The sequence below is a fragment of the Leptodactylus fuscus genome, chromosome 4 (genome assembly GCF_031893055.1).
Source record: "Leptodactylus fuscus isolate aLepFus1 chromosome 4, aLepFus1.hap2, whole genome shotgun sequence".
NCBI lineage: Eukaryota > Metazoa > Chordata > Amphibia > Anura > Leptodactylidae > Leptodactylus > Leptodactylus fuscus.
The window spans coordinates 88,180,392-88,201,812 of record NC_134268.1 but is presented as its reverse complement, the minus strand read 5'-3'; the positions used below and the strand labels follow the sequence as shown (position 1 = coordinate 88,201,812).

The window sequence follows — 21,421 nt, the reverse complement described above, 5'->3', positions numbered from 1 at the left end:
ACTCATTCTGGTGCAGTTGACTTTTTTTTTTTTTTTACCTAGCCCCCACCATTCTCAAGCAACAAGCACAGTTAATTTTGGTGCCTGATGTGCTATTTAAGCTTTGTAATGTCAGAACGGCAGGGTCAGAGCTCAGAATCACACTCCTTTATCTGCTCCTTCTTGACACTGCCCTCTGGACAGTACAGAATCTAAATAATATACCAAGCACCAAAACCAACAACATTGATTGCTTGGAAATGGCAGGGGCTAGAGCTAAAAATTCAAACTGTGCCAGAACAAATGGAGCAGTGCCTATTACTTGATGTAAAGTGTTGGGACTTTTTGAAGGTGGTAACAAGTTCTCTTTAAATTAAATAAGTTCTCAAAATGATTTATAAGAAGATTTTCCAAGATTCTTAAATTTATTGCGATATACCACTAAGAAAACGTCGGTATGGAAATTCACATATCAGTTTTGAAAACTGTTTTAATATTAGTTTTGAAAAGTCACAGAATATAAGGAATTCATTTTCTTGCCAGGCAATTCCCCACTCTTTCAGGCCATTTAAAAATCTCAGCAAACTTCATAAATTTGATTTTAAAACAGGAAATTGTGTATTGTTTGGTCATGATCCCAGAAAGGTCTGTGTAATCCACAACTCACCCTATACAAAAAGAAAGAGAAAAATTAGTCGCTTCACATACAATTTCTACATAAGCCTCAAAGCTTCATGATTTGCCACCAGACTGACCATTATTGTAAGTCATCCTAGGAACCACTGAACTGCATATTGTATAATTGGTAAACCAATAAAGCAGGCGGTGTATAGTGAAATGGCACCTCTAGACAGTCAGCAACTGTTAAATATTGTAATCGGAATTTCACATGGGATAAGACCTATTTTTGTGGCTTTGAGACCTCGCTAAGACCTGAACCATTTAAGTACTACCAACATAAGTGAACAGTGATTTTTAAAAAAAGCCAGAAATCTACTAAACAAAATTTATTAGCAGTAGATTAATGCAGTCTCAATTTACTGTGGTGGGAAAAACAGTAACAGACAGTGCAGTAAGGTTTCTTTTAAGAAATAACTTTGCACTCCAAATGTATGTAGCGGCTTCTCCTACCATTATATAAAAAAAAGATAATTATGTTTTTCAGCAAAAAAAAAAAAAAAAACATTTTGGTCATTGGGACCAGTTGATCTTGATAACAGGCCACCTATTAAAGATGTATTCACATTTAAGTATTTATGGCTATATCTATAAAATGTGCCATAAATACCTGATAGGTGAAAGTTCCAGCTCTGAGACCAGCATCTATCAAGAACTGGGCTCCATCTATTCCTGAAAGTGAATGAGGAAGGGTAGCGATTGTGCCCAACTCTCTATTCACTTGTATGAGTCTTGGAAATAGCTACCGTATTTTTCGGACTATAAGACGCACTTTTTTCCCCGCAAATTTCGGAGGAAAATGAGGGTGCGTCTTATAGTCTGAATGTGGGTTTGCAGCATGGCCGCGCTACTGCCACCGCTGGTTTTCTTCAGCGGCAGAAGTGTGACAATACTCCCAGGCCTGTCATAGATATATATTACTATCGCGGCTGGTCTATGACCCTCCGCGATAGTAATGTATAGAATCTCCCATAGACGGCAATACACTTGTATTGCCGTCTATGGGACTTGCAATCAAATGATTGCAGGTTCAAGCCCACTAGGCGGGGGATATTAAAATAGTAAAAAAAAAAAAAAAAAAAAAAAAAAAAAAAAAAAATAATAAAAAATAAAATAAATAAAAGTTCACCTCCTTTCCCTAGAATACATATAAAAGTATAACATTACCGTGAAACATATACATTAGGTATCCCTGTGTTTGAAAATGCCCGGTCTACACCTGGCTCCACAAAAAAAAAACGCCCTATACATCCCCATACAGCTGCAGGGTCACCTGTCAATGTGGCCTTGCAGCTGTTCCAAAACTACAACTCCCATATATTAAATATTTTACCATTTTTTGCCTGAAAATTTTTTTTCCCTATTTTTCTCCTCTAAAACCTGGGTGCGTCTTATAGTCCGAAAAATACGGTAAAACTGCCTGGATATAGCCATACTCTGCTGGAAAACAAAAATGCTCCTGGGCTCCTTCTCACTGAGCTGTGAAGGATAGAAAGTTCATGATACTCCAAAGCTGCAATTTAATCATTAAAAAAAGCAGCACAATGAATGAAATGTTGAACTTCAGAATACCCATGCATTCAATTTTCTATGCTGTACAATATCTTAGGAAATGGCAAAGAAAAAAAAACAAAACACTTTACATCCCAGAATGCAGCAAGTAAAGCTCCACATTATAAATAAAAAAAAAAACCAAAAACGTAATATAGTCCTGGTACAATCACCAGAAGTACTTGACTTTATGAACAACGCATACCTCCAATTATAAAACACACTTTCATAAAGTAATAGGGCATATGAATATAAAAAGTGTTGTAACATCTTATTTAAAGGGGCTCTATCACTGGGAAAAGTCATTTTTAACTAATCACATCCTTGCATAGCCTTTAGAAAGTCTATTCCACACCTACCTTTAGTATGTAAATTGCCTCAGTGGTTTCTGAATAAGTCCGTTTTTATTCATATGCTAATTAGTCTGGTGCACGATACATCGTGCACACCTCTCCTATTGTTTTCTATGGGAGGCTGTTGCCGATGATGACTCAGCTTCCTGTTTGCCTCACACACATAGAAGATAATAGTAGAGAGGAGGCTGCTGGGAACTTCCTGTACTGGCTGAAAGCTCATTAGCATATTAATAAAAATGGACTTATTCAGAAACCACTGAGGCAATTTACATACTAAAGGTAGTTGTGAAGTAGCATTTCTAAAGCCTATGCAAGCATGTGATTAGATAAAAATTGACTTTTCCCAGTGATAGAGCCCCTTTAAGAAATGTCTCCTCCTTCATTTTACCAAGCTGGATAACTTTTTATATATTAATCTATGAAGAGAGAAGGAAGGAGAAAACTACTAGAAAAGTTGAAATAATAGCAAGAGTGAGGGGGACCCTTCTTACACTACTGTATCTTCAAAATATGTCTATCATGGTATCAAATGAGGCAATAAATCAATTAAAGAGCCTTATTTTCCCCCTTCATACAGTTCTGTGTGTGAGCTGAATATTCAGAGAGCTCTGTAAATAAACAGAATAAGTGAAGATAAGGAGGATGAAAGCAGCCTAATAAGTGTGATAGGGAAACAAATAAATACATGTCTTAAATGAATAGTGTGAGAAATAAACTTTGTAATATATCTTAAGGATATATGTTTCCTTAGCCACTTATTAAGTTGTTCTCCATAGCTTCTTATTTTGGTCAATTGATGAATTGCCTCATTCTGTGCAATAGTAGCCTCTTATCTACAAACATAACAGTTGTAAAAGAGCACAGAATAGCAGAGTATAACAGCAGCAATTAATTGAGTGTCCTCTAGCAGCTTCTTCACCCACTTCCCTGTTAATAGACTAATATGGAGGAAGTAACTCAGTCTGAATTGTGGATAAAACATATTTCTTTAGTAAGATTTTTAAACTTTCTTGTATTAAAGTATATTATTCATTTATGCAAAGTTGCTTATAAATAGAGGCACACAAAGATATATAACCCGAAATGTACAGCACCATGAAATTAATGATGCCATATAAATAAAATAATAATAACAACCACAAAGTTGATTATATTCAAGTGTAGTATTCATTTATTAAAAGTTGGTTTATAAGTGGAGGTACGCTTTAAAAAAGGAGAAAATGCTTCTAGCAGCATTTGAGGCATTACTAAATATTATATTATAGTTTATTACCACATTTTGGCTTCCTTTCCCTGTGTGTAGTCTTTGCCTTGTTTTTCTCACTGACTTCTCAGTGGAGTACAAGTCTACAGGCTTTAATAAAGCAGGGAAACTGGATTGGGGTGGGGCGAGTTAAACAGTTATATCTCTGCCATTAAATTTAGAACAGCACTTTTGGTGTTATATGAAAGAAGAGATGTTGCCTTTTATCTGTATTTCCAGAGCTATCATCAGTTAATACAGTCAGGAGGATATCATCTCTGGAAGTAATACAGCAAATGTGGTCTCAAAAGATGATCTCTGTTCTACACTTTACAATGGCTGACATATGACTGTTTTAAGTGACAACAAGTCCCAATTCATCTCCGATTCCCGTACACCTGTGGATTTCCATGCAACATTGCACAGAAAGAAGCCAAATTCCGTTAATAAAGTATACTACAATATTAATGTCAAAATGATGCCAGAAAATCAAACGTTGTTAGAAGGTTTTGCTCCGCTATAAAATTATGTTCATTGGTTTTAAAGAAATGTATTACATATCAACAGAATGTGGCATCAATGTCAAAAATGAAAAATATGCAGAAATACTTTTTCCAACTAACAAAGAAAAGGCTCGATACTAACTTGATTTTCCACAGTGACGTTTCTGAAGTTCAGCAAAAGACTCCACAAATGTACTATTCGTGGTATACAGTCTAGTGTGAGAAATCTCTATGGCTAAGTTCGCATCTGCTGTAGATTCTGCTGAAAATAAGTGGAGAGAAAAGTCCTACATGGAGGGCTTTTCTCTCAACTGCTTTCATTATAAAAATGGCAAAAACCTGCCAGACTCCATTATAGGTAACTGCTGTTTGAGCAAACGGGCTGTCGTTCGGGTCCTCCGGCTGAACCTAGCCTATATGATGCACTTGACTTCCCATTGAATGGCATCTGAATCCTCAATAAACGTTTCAATCTACGTCAAAACTCACATAAGATAGAGGTGAATGTCATTGCATTCAGAGGCTTTTTGGAAACTGAAAGCCTCAACCAGTTGTGACGGGAAACCTATTACCACTGCACAGAGAATAGTAATACTAATGAACCTACTATATACAGTAGTTTACTGGGCTGAATTTTACATGATTTAAGCACATTTCTAAACAAGCTGAATTACTCTTATGTATCCAGAATGCAAATTCTTTCAGAGTATTTCGAGGTTGGTCTTTAGGGCTACTTAAGTACGTTCTCAGAATACAGAAACCTCGGATCAGGTCTTCTCGTCGTCTTCTTCTTTCAAACTCCATCTAAAACAAAAGAGACAAGTTAACCAGCAACTAAATCCTTTCAAAGGAGTTGGCAAAAATGCAGATAAATCTGCATTTTTGTTTTCTTTTACTAAAAGTATCCTTGATGTGTGCTCATTTTCTTTTTTGAGACAATAATTGACATTTTTCTGCAAGGTGCAACTACAAATGAACCCTGAATATTAAAAACATGCTTTTCAACTCATGTTATGGACTAGACATAGCCCATTATTCTAATATCATTTTGTGCCTCATCACTGAAAACAGTCCCACAAAGAGGGTCAAATATGGTTCTGTTCTAGTTCACCATGCTTTTGCTATGTGATGGGAGTGATTATACCAAGTGTTTAAGATTGGTGTCACAATGTATAAAACCATTTGCTTTGTACTTCTTTTTTTGTTTGCTAAAAGCTTATCTACACATGCTGTCAAGAATGACCTTGTGAGGAAGATGAAGATGGTGTCTCAGCAAACCAGCCGTTGGGAGGCCTTGTCTTGCTTTCCATTTTCCATTCAGCATCATCAAGAGGAAAAGTGAGAAAACAGCACAAACATTAGTCAATATCAAAACTATAAAAAGAAACACACTACACTGATCAGGAGTATAGACATTAGAAATTTATTTGGTATTGTAAAAGTCAAGAGCCATGGGAATTTACTCATCGGTGGCCTCTGTCCAAATACAGCATACATAACAATAAACCACAGTCTACTACTGAAATAACTGGATCAACTATCAGTGGTATTACCCAATTTATTAGCTATGATCCAAAACAAATGCTTTAGAAATGGCTACAGATAACCTTGTTCACAAAAGACTTTATTATCTAAATGATGCATACTGAAAACATACAGATATCTGCATGGGTCACTGAACATGCAGTAGAACATCTGTCACTTGACAATAAGTGAGTCTCAACGGTTTATTCAAAAGGAACATTGTGTAGACATCTTTTAACAAATAGCTTCATTTACAAGAGAAATAAAAAGGTAAAGAAGCAATTACCGCTTATAAAAAGCAGCTGCTTTGCTCAAGAGTGGAGAGTTTATTCCTGTATCGAAAGACAACATTGATCATGAACAATGAGACAAATAAAAACATTTTCATCAGAACCTAGTGACAGCATAAAAGGCAGATTTCCATTTACACACCGTTGGTCAGAAAACTGAGGTCCATTTGTGTACACACAAGTACATTTTCATTTTCCCAGTTATCAGATATTAATAGGCTATTATGAGGACAGGTCATCAATATCCAAACAATGAGGGTCCGACATTGAACACCCCCCATAATCAGGAGATAAAAGCACATGGCTCTCTACATGGTGTATTCCCATTCCAGGTTTTCAACCCCCTACTGATCTGATATTGATGTCTTATCCTATGGATACCCCAAGGATAGGTCATCAATATCTAAAAGCTGGAAGCGCCCTATAATCAGCCCCCAATTTAAACATGAAAAATGCTGTATTATGCCTCATATTTAACTACTAACTTTTTATTAAGTTTCCACTTAAAGAGGTTTGCGCACAAAGATAACTTCTGCCCTATAAACAAAATAGGGGATTTGTTGTGTTGATTGTGGGGGATCTGACCACTGGTAGCCCAAATGATCACAAAAACAGAGGTTTGTAGCCCCTCTTCAATGGAGTGATAGTTGTGAAGATGCAGTACCACTCATTCATCTCTTTCAGACAGATAGAGCATTATCCTCACTCTTGCCAGTAGTTACGTAGAAATGACTGGAGTGACAGTGTACTTGTGTGACACAAAGGATTTCCAGTATCACGATTAGTGACGGCCAAGCAGTCAGACCTGCACCGATTTACAACATATCCCCTTCCTCTGGGGATAAGTCGCCTTCGTGGGTAAACCTCTTTAAACTAGTAGACTTTAAAAAGAAAAGAAAAAAAAAGGGGGGGGGGGGAGAGAGAGAATATACACAAAACAATTAAGAAAACAGTACACTGAAGGCACACCCCTTCCATCAAGTGCACACTCTCCACTAAAGGAAGATGGAGGACAAGAATTGAGTTTATCTACTACAAATATCGGTCAACTTAAAACATTACAAAAGAACCAGAACAGCAGATCACTTGTGAAACATGCAAGAGCAGAATGTTACCACATTTAGCTACCGAGTTTGCATTTGTCAATATATCTGCATCTTTAAATGACATCTTAAAATACCAGTGGTGTTGATGGTTGAGCTTACCTTCAGTGTACTGTAAGTTGTACACAACCTGCTTTAAAAGAAGAGACCATCCCTGCAGGCAGGCTCATGAAGGAATAGGCCTCCCTTCGGCACTGACTAGACCAAGGGCATGCTGCTGAGGCCTGCGCACACAACCTAGGAAAACGTGAATATAAACAGCATTTATGCTGGTCATGTTTTCTTCCAAAACAAAAAAAAAAATAAAATAAAAAAAAATGAGCCGTGACTGCTAAAAATAAAATATTACATCCAAACATTAAATTGCAAGCTGGTTTTCTCGAACATAATTTTGAAAGCAAACTGTATTCGCACTGAGTATACAGTTCTGCCAATTTACAAGCAGGTCTATTTTTGAAAAAGTACAGATATCACAATTTTTCACACAGTTCATTGGAAAAAAAAAAACTAATAAAGTAAAATAAACCCTTGGTTTTAATTCATACAATACAAGCTTCCTCAACTTTGCAAGGGAAATATTTATATGTTTATATACATTAACAAGCTGCTGTGGAAGGTCTTCAGTCCTGATGTGAACTATTCAAACCATTTCCCACATTTAGATCTTTTCTTGAATGAAAGGATGCTGAAGCGCTTGATTGATGCTTATACGTTTAGCTGGGTCCAGCATCAGTATCTGATCCAATAAGTCTTTTAGCTGGTGAACTTTTTTACGCTGATCTTCTGGCAGCCTCTGGCATCCAATTAAATCAGCCAACAGGTCCTTTGTTGGGTTAATAGTGCTCATGACAGTAACTTTCTCCTATGAGACAAGTTAAGATGATTACTCCCTTTGATAAACCAAACAGATTAGCCTTATAATGTATGTGATCACTTTATGCTGTTTTAATGAGAACTTGTGGAAACTAAGCCACTAGCAGGTCCTTATCCAAAACAGTGGACTCTGGCATCTACAGCTTCCAATGTGGCAGCCATGAGCCATTCCTATACACGCCAGCACTGAAACAGATCAGTGCATGTGCAGGCAAATGTCAGCATAATCCCTGTGCCTGTGCAAGCACCACAGAAGAGAAGCAGATGGGGGAGGCAAGGGAAACCGTTTTTACTAAGCAGTAAGTGTTTGGAAGCTAGACAATGATGTTCATAAAACTAAAATAAAAACTACTTTACAGGAACTAAAACATATTTAATATGCCAAATGTTTTACATGAACATATGCCATTTGTCAATCAATTGTATAGTCTTCTTAGTTTAAAGGGGACTTCATAAGCTCCCAAATCACCTCTAAGTCAAATTAGCATTTTGCATGGCACTTAATATACATACAGATTAGAGAAATGTTAGTTTTTCTTATTTATGTAAATGATGCTGAGGAACATCAAAAGCAACTCTCTAAGCTTTTTGACATTAAGAGCAACTAGCAACTCTTTAAGCTTATACACAGACTACCTTTAAAACAAAGGTGAGCCTCAGATATACAGGAAAAAAACATACCCTTTCTGTAACTTTGTCAACTTCAATGTACATGAAGTTCAAGTTTGCATCAAAGTGCTGGTCCTTGAACACGCCTTTCCGAATCATCTGGGAAGAAAACGCATACATAGTAGACCACAATGTTAAAAGTGAACAGGAAACCATAAGAATAAACAGCAATTGATGCTATAAATGTATCTACTGCACATTAATGGCTACTGATGTGCACTAATCTAACTGGTGAATAAACTATAGATCTTCTGTCAAGTCAACACTGTACGGCCAATGCTAACTACTGACCCGTCTCTAACCTCCCTTCATCTCTAAAGAGTTGGAATGCTTAGGTCTATATATAATTTTTTTTTTTTCATAGATTCATGCAGTTTATCATTCACTGGTGCCATTGCTTCTCCTCTTCACTTTACCGTTTGGATTGCTCAGGGGTCAATATGAAGCCCCCTCTTCTTCTCTTTGTACACAGCCCCTAATGGACAATCTATTAGTAGATTTGGTTTCTAAGTGCCATCTTTATGCTGATGAGACCTAATAATATAACTCATTACATGAAATCACCCATGTACAACAGTCCACCAGTAACTGTCTCTGCTGTATCTAACACCATGCCTTCCCTCAATCCGAAATGTAAACCTTCTTGTGTTCCCTCCATTTAATAACTGAAGTAAACCTGACTTCTCCATTGCTGTCTACAGTCTTACCATAACACTGAGGCAGCATACCCACTGGCCCAGGGTTGTATTTGAGTCTGACCTCTCTTTCACCCCACGTCTCAGAAAACATATGCAGAATCCACTTATCTCTCTGTGGAAACCTCAAAAAACCTCATTGTCGCACTCATTCAGCCACAACATGACCACTGAAATTCTCAAAACAGTTTCCCACTTGTCAAACTATTCCTTCAACAACCTGACCAGAATGCAGCAAACAGATACACAGATGCAGCTATATTGTGCCAGTTGTTGCACTGGTATTATTCACACACATACACACATCTCCTCATAGTGCTGTCCCTCCCTAAATCACCTGTCTTATCTCTGTCTACCACTCTAGCCATCCTCTTGATATGATAATAAAAGGGTTAAATTTTAATTTTACTATATCATGTAAATCTTTGGTTAAAGGGGTAGTCCAGGCTAAACTTTTAACGTTTAAATCTGCTGGGGGCAGTGATAAAACAAACAACCCCCCCACACACACATACTCGCTTGAACCAGTTGCGCCGTTGTCATCCCGCACCTCTTGATTCATTTGCATTGTGCATTGAGGCGAATCAGCAGCTTCAGGAAGAGGACCTGTGATGTCTGAGGACAATCAGTGCCCTCAGGAAGAGGATCTGTGATGTCTGAGGACAATCAGTGCCCTCAGGAAGAGGACCTGTGATGTCTGAGGACAATCAGTGCCCTCAGAAAGAGGACCTGTGACGTCTGAGGACAATCAGTACCCTCAGGAAGAGGACCTGTGATGTCTGAGGACAATCAGTGCCCTCAGGAAGAGGACCTGTGATGTCTGAGGACAATCAGTGCCCTCAAGAAGAGGACCTGTGATGTCGGAGTCCTGAGGCCAATCAGTGGCTTCTGCACAACGCCAGAAGACGCAGCATGGGGGCAGATGAACTCAGAGGTGCGGGAGGACAGCGAGGCAACGGGGACAGGGAGTAAGCATTTTTTTAAAAATATTTTTCACTGCCCCCAGCTTATTTAAACTAGGGTTGTCCATTTTTGCCTCCCGTTTAGTTTTACACAGTGCCCCTACATATCCTGTAATCTCGGCAAGCTATTTCTGTTGTCTACTGCTGTTCTTAGTGAAACGCAAGGCAGAGGTTTTGATATAAGTCAAAGAGTTTCTATAATCACGTACTATATGATTAACGCATGAATGCCTGATAAATTGTCTGTTCATGCATACTGTACATGCATACTTTGAGTTGTAAAGTACTATGGAACATGTTGGTGCTATACACATAGCAATATCATCATTATTAACATTTTCAACATTATCATCTTTATCACATTCCTCCTTAGACATGTACTGTGAGTTCTAATACAGCAATTTGGTTAGCTGCAGTCAGTCTTGGGAGATCAAGACTGATTTAGAAGAAATGTAACAAACTTGGGCATTGGAGCAGATTTATTATTGTGATTAGTATTACAATAGCAGCTTTTCAAGCTGCTAACAGTAAAAAAAAAGGGTCAAAATATAAAACAGACAAGTTTGGATTCTGTACATGGAGGCTTCAAATGAACACATCTTAATGTTTATTGTTTAGGGACTAAGAAAGCTCCTTAAAGGGGTTGTCCCATCTCAAGGATCCTATCTATACTGGTAGTGTATGTAAATTGAAGCCTTTTCCTAAATATATTGCTTTAGAAATTCTGCTTTGTTTGCCTGGTATGTGAATTTATTTCTCCCATTGTTTATACTGCGTTGCTATAACCATTCACCTATAGGACAAGTGGCGTCACTCACTATTCTTGCCTGCTGGACAATCGCAAGACAAGACAATAATTGCAGTTATCTGATAAATCTGAGTCTGTTATTTCTCTATGTAAACACAGAGATAACACTTTGTTTGTTCTGCACAAGAATCTGCAGATTATCTGACCTGCAGAAGTGTTTTGTGTGTCCTGTTCAGCAGGAGGGAGGAGGGACAGAGAAATATAGGGAGTGAGAAGCAGACACATGCTGAAAGAGTGACATGGGAAAACCCTTTTAAGGAGAGTGTCTTTGCAGGCTATGGAGACTTACTTATAAGCCATTTTCACTCCACTGGGGGATTCTGGGGAATATGCAAATCTGTTTTCCAGGATGTAATTAGGAAAACTATGCCTCTGCTCGCTGCCTCTGAGACAGCCCACTTAAACATAAGGCATGGCTTTTTCAGATAGCCTTTATACCATGATTTGAGGTTATTGCCAGACTAGTATATCTATCCCAAAATGAACAGACTCCACATCATGGTATAAAGGCTATCTGAAAAAGCCATGTCTGATGTTTAAGGGGGCTGTCCCAGAGGCAGCGAGCAGAGGCATTGTTTTCCTGGAAAACAGATTTGCATATTCCCCTGTTTGTTATCGTTAAGTACATTATTAGGGCTAGTTCACACGTGAGTATAAGGGGAGGTTTTTGACAGCGGATTTCGCATCCAAAACCTCCCCTTATAATGGTGGTCTATGGAGACCGCCGGGCTTCTGTTCTCCGCTAGCGGCGAGCTGCTGCTAGCGGAGAAAAGAAAGGACATGTCCTTTCTTAAGGCGGAAGCCGCGCAGGCTCAGCCGCGCGGCTTCCGCCCCCGGCAGCTCCCTCCTATGTCGGCTCATTCATTTGAGCCGACAGCGGAGGGTTAAGCCGTGACAGCGATGGTCGCGGCGGGCGGGTTTTGACAAGAGAGAGACGCGGCTCGACGCGGCTCTCTCTGTGTCAAACCCCGCGCGGGCAGTTCACGTGTGAACTAGCCCTAAGAAGACTAGAGTACACGTTTATGGTTACACTAGTAACATATCGCTATACTAAAATCTTTATTACAAATGGTTCATGTTATGGTTATGTTTCATAAAGTGCATGGTCAAAAAAAAGTAGAATTGTGAACATAAGCAGCCACATATATTAAAACAGGTGAAACTCAGTCATGTGAATGCGGGTGATGCTAGGTTTACACCTGCATTCGAGCTTCCATTCGGGGGCTCTGTTTGGAGACCCCTAAATGAAAACCTAATCCGCTTAAACAAGGAGTTACCCTCGGAAACCCAGGGACCCAATAAAGTATAATTGGGACCGCTGGGTTTCTGTCTGAAAGTAGTGTAAAAATGTGGAGGGAAAAGGGCTGCTTGCAGGACTTTTCCCTCCACATTTTTAAAGTGAAATGGAGAAAGAAATACCTCGGTGGAGAACGGGCACAGTTGTAACATAGTATAAAATGACTAGTTTCCCTGCTTAATCAGTTTCTCCGTGTGTGTCAGTTTTTCAAATATAACCTTTTGCCACCTCTACCAACTCTTTCATCCTTCAATAGGTCTCATGCCACCAATTCTGACACAGATGCAATTTTCCCTCTGGACCCCTTCTTTCCGGAGGAATTTGTGATATTAAGCATCAGCATCTAATATGATATTTGGGCTGTCTACTGTCCACCACCCATCTGACTGTTTCAGTACAGTTATGCTCTCTACTAACAGAAAGGTCTGCTCAGGAACGGTAGGGGCTAGAGAAAACATTTCAACTGTGCCAGAATCGGTGCAAGAACTCCCACGGAAGACAAATTGGAATCTGTGGTTTAAAGTCCTCTTTAAGTATTAAAACAGTGAGTCACAGTTGTACATTACCTTGTTTGGCATTTTTCCTTTCAGGTCCATAGCCAGTTTTAGCATGTGGTTATTAGTTTTTCCAGGAAACAAGATTTTTCCAGTATAGAGTTCATACAATGTACAACCAACAGACCACATATCTATTCCATAATCATACATTTTCCCAATGACTGTAGAAAAACAAAGTGATTTTTCATCAGAATTCCATTAAGAAATGGTCAATTAAATACAGTCCTATGAAAACGTTTGGGCACCTCTATTAATCTTAATCATTTTTTGTTCTAAATATTTTGGTGTTTGCAACAGCCATTTCAGTTTGATATATCTAATAACTGATGGACACAGTAATATTTCAGGATTGAAATGAGGTTTATTGTACTAACAGAAAATGTGCAATATGCATTAAACCAAAATTTGACCGGTGCAAAAGTATGGGCACCCTTATCATTTTATTGATTTGAATACTCCTAACTACTTTTTACTGACTTACTGAAGCACAAAATTGGTTTTGTAACCTCAGTGAGCTTTGAACTTCATAGCTAGGTGTATCCAATCATGAGAAAAGGTATTTAAGGTGGCCAATTGCAAGTTGTTCTACTATTTGAATCTCCTCTGAAGAGTGGCATCATGGGCTACTCAAAACAACTCTCAAATGATCTGAAAACAAAGATTGTTCAACATAGTTGTTCAGCAGAAGGATACAAAAAGCTGTCTCAGAGATTTAACCTGTCAGTTTCCACTGTGAGGAACATAGTAAGGAAATGGAAGACCACAGGGACAGTTCTTGTTAAGCCCAGAAGTAGCAGGCCAAGAAAAATATCAGAAAGGCAGAGAAGAAGAATGGTGAGAACAGTCAAGGACAATCCACAGACCACCTCCAAAGAGCTGCAGCATCATCTTGCTGAAGATGGTGTCACTGTGCATCGGTTAACAATACAGCGCACTTTGCACAAGGAGAAGCTGTATGGAAGAGTGATGAGAAAGAAGCCGTTTCTGCATGCATGCCACAAACAGAGTCGCCTGAGGTATGCAAAAGGACATTTGGACAAGCCAGCTTCATTTTGGAAGAAGGTCCTGTGGACTGATGAAACAAAGATTGAGTTGTTTGGTTATACAAAAAGGCGTTATGCATGGCGTCCAAAAAAAACAGCATTCCAAGAAAAACACATGCTACCCACTGTAAAATTTGGTGGAGGTTCCATCATGCTTTGGGGCTGTGTGGCCAATGCCGGCATCGGGAATCTTGTTAAAGTTCAGGGTCGCATGGATTCCACTCAGTATCAGCAGATTCTTGAGAATAATGTTCAAGAATCAGTGACGAAGTTGAAGTTACGCCGGGGATGGATATTTCAGCAAGACAATGATCCAAAACACCGCTCCAAATCCTCAGGCATTCATGCAGAGGAACAATTACAATGTTCTGGAATGGCCATCCCAGTCCCCAGACCTGAATATCATTGAACATCTGTGGGATGATTTGAAGCGGGCTGTCCATGCTCGGCGACCATCTAACTTAACTGAACTTGAATTGTTTGTCCAAAATACCTTTATCCAGGATCCAGGAACTGATTAAAAGCTACAGGAAGCGACTAGAGGCTGTTATTTTTGCAAAAGGAGGATCTACTAAATATTAATGTCACTTTTCTGTTGAGGTGCCCATACTTTTGCACCGGTCAAATTTTGGTTTAATGCATATTGCGCATTTTCTGTTAGTACAATAAACCTCATTTCAATCCTGAAATATTACTGTGTCCATCAGTTATTAGATATATCAAACTGAAATGGCTGTTGCAAATACCAAAATATTTAGAACTAAAAATGATTAAGATTAATAGGGGTGCCCAAACTTTTTCATAGGACTGTATGTAAACGTTTGAATACACAATGCTACATTATTACATCAACAGTTAAAGAGGGTTTAAAGGATTAACGCTTCATGGCTTATCCTATAATCAACATTTTATCCAAAATGTCTTCAGTCTAAATTTTTTTGGAGTTATATTTAATAAAAAATAAAATAAAAAATACCAGCATTCATATATTTCAAATGTAGGTCTTTTTAACTGAAAAAAACAACAACAACAAAAAACAACAAACAAAATAAAGTTATATTCTGACTTACTGATTTCAGGAGCTCTGTAAAATCTACTAACAAGATATGGTGTAATATCATTGTCTGCTACATGTGATGCTGATCCAAAGTCACAAAGTTTAAGGATGGTTTTGGACTCATTTACCTTTAGGAAAAAAAAATAAACAAAAAACGAAATCAGATTCATCCACATCTTACAGTATATGCATGTTTAACTCTTGAGAGGGTAATGCCCCATGGCTCTGCAGTAGAAATTAAGAAATCAGCAGGGGGACGACGCAGTCTTGGAATAGGAGCAATGGGGAAGGAATGAGGCGAGTATGCCTTTTTAAATGTTTGCCTGCCAATCTCCGCCGTTACAGAGTAATTATTATTGCCAAACAATTTCTTTAAACCCTTAACCATATAAGGACTTAACTCCCAGAACACACAGTTCTGTCATTTTACAACATTCTCTCTATATTAAAAATGACATGGTCGTACTCCTCACTCTCACCTCCCCTCATACTACACTCCCTAACTTCCTACGTTAGCTTGCAGCCTATAGCGATTTCTCGGGGTATAAGGTGAATCAATCGAAAATCGAGGCGCTTCCTCTTAATATCCCACAAGATCTCTGTTCTCCTCCGAGGGGAATTATGACTTCCAGTGGCAGACATCCTCTATTCGCTACCTAGGTATCCAGATATCCCCTTCCTATGCGACCCTGTACTCTACTATCTGTAGCTGTTTTGCAAATTGAGAGCCCTCTTAGACAGATGGCAGCCCTTGCCCATTTCTCTCCTGGGGAGAATTGCCGTGGTCAAGATACCTCTCCTTCCGAAACGTTTGTATTTTTTTGAGACGCTCCCAGTTGCAGTCCCTCGGATAGACCTACGAAATTTACAGAAATCTTTCAGTTTATGTGGCAGGCCAAGCAACATCGTATTCCATGTTCTGTCAATTTGGCAGGGAGGGGGTGCGGGGGCCTGGCTGTCCCACATCTTGTGCACTATTACTGGGCAGATCACCTGTGTTGCATCCCATTTTGGGCTGTTATGCCAGCACGTACTAAGTGGGTTGAGATCGAGAAACTTTGGCTGGCACTTATGCATCCTGATTCGCTTTTGTGGGTTGGTTCCCCTCCTGCGCCCCCTTGGCCCAATTCGTTTCACTAGGTCTATCTGGTCTGCTTGCCGCGTTAAGTTCTCCCTGATTTCCCTGTGGTCCTCAATGGTATCTGTATTGTAGAATTCCCTCCTCCTCTCCCTATTTAGGGATTTGGTGGCTAGCTTTCCCCCCTTCTGTTGCCTCCGTTTTGTTTCTTATATATTTTGTTTTGTTAAAACTCTTCAATAACAATTACAGTAAAAAAAAATAAATAAATAAACCATGGCGACTTTTTCCAATGGGCGATTATGATTACGCTGATATATTTATAACAGCTATATTAAGTTTTCCCTTTAATACTGAATAGAAAAAAAAAACATTTGGAGAAAACCAATTTGGTAGGGGACAGAAGACGTTTGGATAACCAGTAACTGCTGGACAAGAATGTACAGGTACAATGGAGCAATTACAGTTAATCCAGATACATTTACTGCGGCTTGGGCGTACTGTGCCTGCTGTATAACTCTTCACACTAGTGCTTTAGATAATTGTTTCTATATATAGTGGTTACAACTGCATATTTCAGAGGTTTTCACTTTATAATACCATCATGTACAAGACATAAACAGTCATGTGCTTACCAGTATGTTATCAGGTTTAATATCAGCATGAAGGATATTGCACCTTTTCAGCAGTTTTAAAGCTAAAAAGAGCTGCTGACTGTAGGACCTGACGGCTTTGATATGTAAACCTACATCTTTACCGTATTTCTTCAAAACTTCTCTGAGGTTCATACTAAGTAGAAGAAGAAAAGTAATTATTCACTGTAATACATATACCGAGAAAAAGAAAAAAAAAGTGAAAATAATAATGTATTACTGAAAATATAGCTTTACCTCAGCGGTTCAAACACCAGGCACAAGTGTTGTTTATGATAAAAGTGACGGAACAAACGCAAACAGTGAAATTTGTCATCTGGGTCAGCATCATTCAGCTTCTTCAAAAACTCCAATTCTTTTAAGCCTGTTTTTTGCCTAAAAAGAGGATTTAACATAAAAATATCATGAGGCTATATCGGGGGTCAGCGGTGAAAGTGGTGCGTCAGAATCATGAAGATGAGGTGAATTACACTATATATACCAAACAAGAAAGAAATTGAAAAAAGATCCAGCAAACCAAGAGTTCATACAAAAAATAGAGTTAAAACCTTATTTTTCTGTTGTATATGGAAACAATAACAGTTCAGATATGCAGGTTGCCATCAAATAAAGGAATGTATCTCTATAAGCTGACGGGTTTCGGAACAACGTTCCTTACTCATAGCATACCTCAAAGAACTACCCTACTCCTTAAAATACCATATCCTATCTAAAACCACTCCTATTCCTTAAATGACGTAAACTACATATATACAGTGAAGGAAATAAGTATTTGATCCCTTGCTGATTTTGCGCCCACTGACAAAGACATGAACCGTCTATAATTTTAAGGGTAGGTTAATTTTAACAGTGAGATTAAATATCAAAAATAAAATCCAGAAAATCACATTGTATACATTTTATAAACTTATTTGAATTTTGCATAGAGAAATAAGTATTTGATCCCTCTGGCAAACAAGACTAAATACTTGGTGACAAAACTCTTGCTGGCGCACACAGCAGTCAGACGTTTTTGTAGGTAATGATGAGGTTTGTGCGCATGTCCAGGAATTTTGGTCCACTCCTCTTTGCAGATCATCTCTAAATCATTAAGATTTCGAGGCTGTCGCTTGGCAACTCGGAGCTACAGCTCCCTTCATAAGTTTTCTATGGAATTAAGGTATGGAGACTGGCTAGGCTACTCCATAACCTTAATGTGCTTCTTTTTGAGCCACTCTGTTGTTACCTTGGCAGCATGTTTTGGGTCATTGTCCTGCTGGAAGACCCAGCCACGACCTATATTTAATGTCCTGGCGGAGGGAAGGAGGTTGCTACTCAGGATTTTACATGCTGTCAGGTATTAAGTGCACTGTCAGCTTTCCCGTTATGTGCCCCAGGGATGGACATATCGGTGTGGTTACTGATCTCAGCCCACTGTCAGAAGGGCATTCCGGACAGTCTAGCTGTGAGAAACACCCCTCCTGACTGTACTCATCCATAGCTCTGTACTGTCAGAGGGGAAGGGGGGTCCTTACTGCTCAGTGATGACGCTAAGCTGTGAAGAACTCCCCCCAGTATTAGACTATGGACGAGTATAGTTAGTGTGGGGCGTTCCTCACAGCTTAGCGTCATTGCGGGGCAGTAAGAAACACCCCCTCTGACAGTATGGGACTATGGACAAGTACAGTCAAGGAGTGGTGTTTCTCACAGCCCAGCTAGACTGTCAGGAATGCCCTTCTGACAGTGGGCAGACATTGGTGCTGTTATAACGGCATTGATATGTCCAGTCCCAAGGCACATAGCGGGAAAACTTACAGTGCGCTGAATTCAGTGCACCACATGTGCCTGAGAACGTGAAAGGTCCTCTATAAAGAAGAAGTAAACAGACACAGCAGCATTAAAAGAAAAACAGACTGCACCAAATAAACACAGATTTGGCGATTTTGCCAAATGAATTCCCCAGTAGGAGACATGCAATAAGAGCTAATACTTACATTAATTCATTGTTTCTAATGATCTTCACAGCAACTTCTTGATTAGCTCTTGCCATGTCTCGAGCACGCACAACATTACTGAACACACCTTGACCTGTGTATCCATAGACATTGTAGCGTTTCTCCAAAATTTCACCTATGTTAACACCTAAATAAGTGTAAAAGATTAAAATTTAGACAGTATATTTGGGCATCTGAGGATGTCAGCTTTAGTCTCAGTGACATTTAAACAAAACCTTTTATGGTTCCCATAACTGTATATAGTAGACAGTACAACACCCAGACAACAGTTTTGTACTTCATAACAATCCATTCATATACAGATATAGCATTTGTTACTACTCATGGCATGTTACAATGCACAGCACAATATACAGTATGCAACCATAGAGAGGGGTGCTGGTATAGTCGAAAGCTACTTCATCCAACTGCCTTGATTAGGCTGCTGACACACACAGATGTCTACTGTATACTGTGCTGGTGGCAGTACAATATGCAGTGCTGCTTGTCACCCAACTGCACTCTTAAATCAGCTAACACAGTATATAGATTGTTCATAAATGAATTGTGCATATGAATAAAAAACCCAAAAAAACTTTATAACACATCTTTAGGAAATCTGTTCCCATCTCCACTTATTAAGCTGTTCCTCTGCTCCTAAATGCTTATTTACATAAGATTCTCTCAGTAATCAGCTTCACACAGATTTTTATGGAGAAGGGATGTGGAGTCAGAGGTTGCCATCAGGCTAGTAAATTGAGATATTGCCTCATTCTGTGCACTAGTAGCCTCTGATCTACAAACCTAGCAGTGTTAAGAGAGCTCAGAGTAGCATAGTGAAGCATAAGCAATTATTTGGGTGTCTTATAACAGCCTCCTTTAGACAGTAATTGCCTGAAAAATTGAGAAGAAAACATTTTTAATAAAATATATTACAAAGTCTTCCTAAAGCCTCCTTGTGAATGGAGCTCCAGTACACTTGTGTGACCTGCACTTCATTCACTTCTATGGGGCTGTGTATGCTGCCTGAGATCACAGTCTTGGCAGCCCCAAAACAGTGAATGGTGCACCAGTAACACAAGCGCACTGGAGCTCCATTCACAAGGAGGCTTTTTCCAGAAATATCACTGGTTAAAAACACTCGGGATTGGGATATTTATACACAGCTGATTATAAACCTAATTTTTTTAAAGGAAATTATGAATCTATTGGACCATCTAAATGTTTGATGGTGCTCAACATAATGTCCCTCACATAGACTGCAATACTATATTATTCCTATGCAAGGCCTGGGAGCCTTCAGTAGTCTCTCGGCTGCCATAGGAACAGGACAGCTAACGTGATATCACTATGCGAGAGCCGTCCTGCAAAATAGAAGGTAAAAGGGCTGGTGGGGATTCACCCTGGGGATGATTTTTACACTTTTTTACAGGGTTAAAGCTAAATCGTGGCTGAACCATTAGGCCAGGTTCACACAGGGTTTTTTGGTCCGGAGGCCACCTCAGGTTCTGGACCAAAAAAACGGTTAACTGCAACTGAATGCCGGTGCACTGCATTGGCATCCAGTCGCACGCTCCGCTCCGGATTAGGCCCAATGAATGGGCCTAGTCGAGAGTGTCTTCAGGCGAATTGCGAGGCAAATCGGCCTTAAGAATGAGCATGTCGCTTCTTTTTTCTGGATGCCGGATTCGGCTTCAAAATCCTGACCAAAATACCCTGTGTGAACTTACTCTTAAAGCTAAAATCGTACCTGAACCATTTTTCTAGGTAGTATAAAACTGAAGATGGCATCCCTTGACCCCCCTTCCCCCACCTCTGCCAATACAAAAGTCCATACTTTCCCTAGCAACATCACAGTTTGAGGGTTGCTAAGGACAATGCTATACTTCAATGGATGGACTGTGGACGATCGCGCATCCCCCCCCCCTTCAGCCAAGCAAATGGCTTTTTCTTCCCTTTTCCCAAAAAGTGCGGTTGAATCCAGATATCTACAACTTTTAAACTGCATTTAAAAAAAAAAAAAAAAAAAGATACCATTTCACTTTGAAATTTCAAAACATGATATAAACAGTTTCTGGTTACTAAACCAAAGACACTACTTGTGTAAATTATCCCCTTAGAAAAATATACATAAACATACGGTAATAGCCTTCAGCATCTGTCCAGTTATCCCTCAAGTTGGGATTTTCCTTGAAGTCTTTCCCAATACCAGCAGCTCTAAAACGAGCACTCTGAAATGCAATGCAAACAAGTTATAGAAATATTTCACAGAACACTTAGCTAGCAAAAGAAATAAACATTTTTTTAAAAGCAGGTAAAGTTTAAAAGTTACAAAGGGTTAAAAAAAAAAAAAAAAAAACTTACATCAAAATATGCTGCAAACATGTCATCAGATTCTGTAAACATGTCAGGAGCAGTTATTTTTTTCTGAGAAGAACCTGCAAAACACAAACAGGAGTTTGGGCTTGAAGAACAACTTTTTTTCCCCATCCCTGCACCCATCACCTGATTGTCTGTCTCTTCTCTTTC

The 21,421-nt window shown here is 39.1% G+C and overlaps 1 protein-coding gene across 8 annotated transcripts in view; it reads right to left on the bottom strand.

Annotated features, from left to right (window-relative positions):
- Positions 1-427: 427 nt before the first annotated feature.
- PRP4K (pre-mRNA processing factor kinase PRP4K) overlaps positions 428-21,421 on the bottom strand; it is a 39,274-nt gene continuing 18,280 nt past the window's right edge. Inside the window, exons 7-19 of one of the 8 annotated variants that reach the window (XR_012715452.1) lie at positions 21,257-21,330; positions 21,033-21,123; positions 18,893-19,040; positions 17,157-17,294; positions 16,902-17,055; positions 15,202-15,316; positions 13,098-13,249; positions 8,782-8,868; positions 7,330-8,089; positions 6,121-6,166; positions 5,554-5,612; positions 4,985-5,114; positions 428-647 (exon numbers count right to left, since the gene is read on the bottom strand). Coding sequence is in view for 1 of the 8 variants with exons in the window: in XM_075270743.1 (XP_075126844.1) it covers positions 7,886-8,089; positions 8,782-8,868; positions 13,098-13,249; positions 15,202-15,316; positions 16,902-17,055; positions 17,157-17,294; positions 18,893-19,040; positions 21,033-21,123; positions 21,257-21,330 (1,163 nt within the window). In the remaining 7 variants the exon portion in view is untranslated. Of the gene's footprint in view, positions 648-4,984; positions 5,613-5,913; positions 8,090-8,781; positions 8,869-13,097; positions 13,250-15,201; positions 15,317-16,901; positions 17,056-17,156; positions 17,295-18,892; positions 19,041-21,032; positions 21,124-21,256; positions 21,331-21,421 lie in introns of those variants that run through there. The other 7 variants (XR_012715451.1, XR_012715453.1, XR_012715455.1 and 4 more) reach the window with 7 other exon arrangements.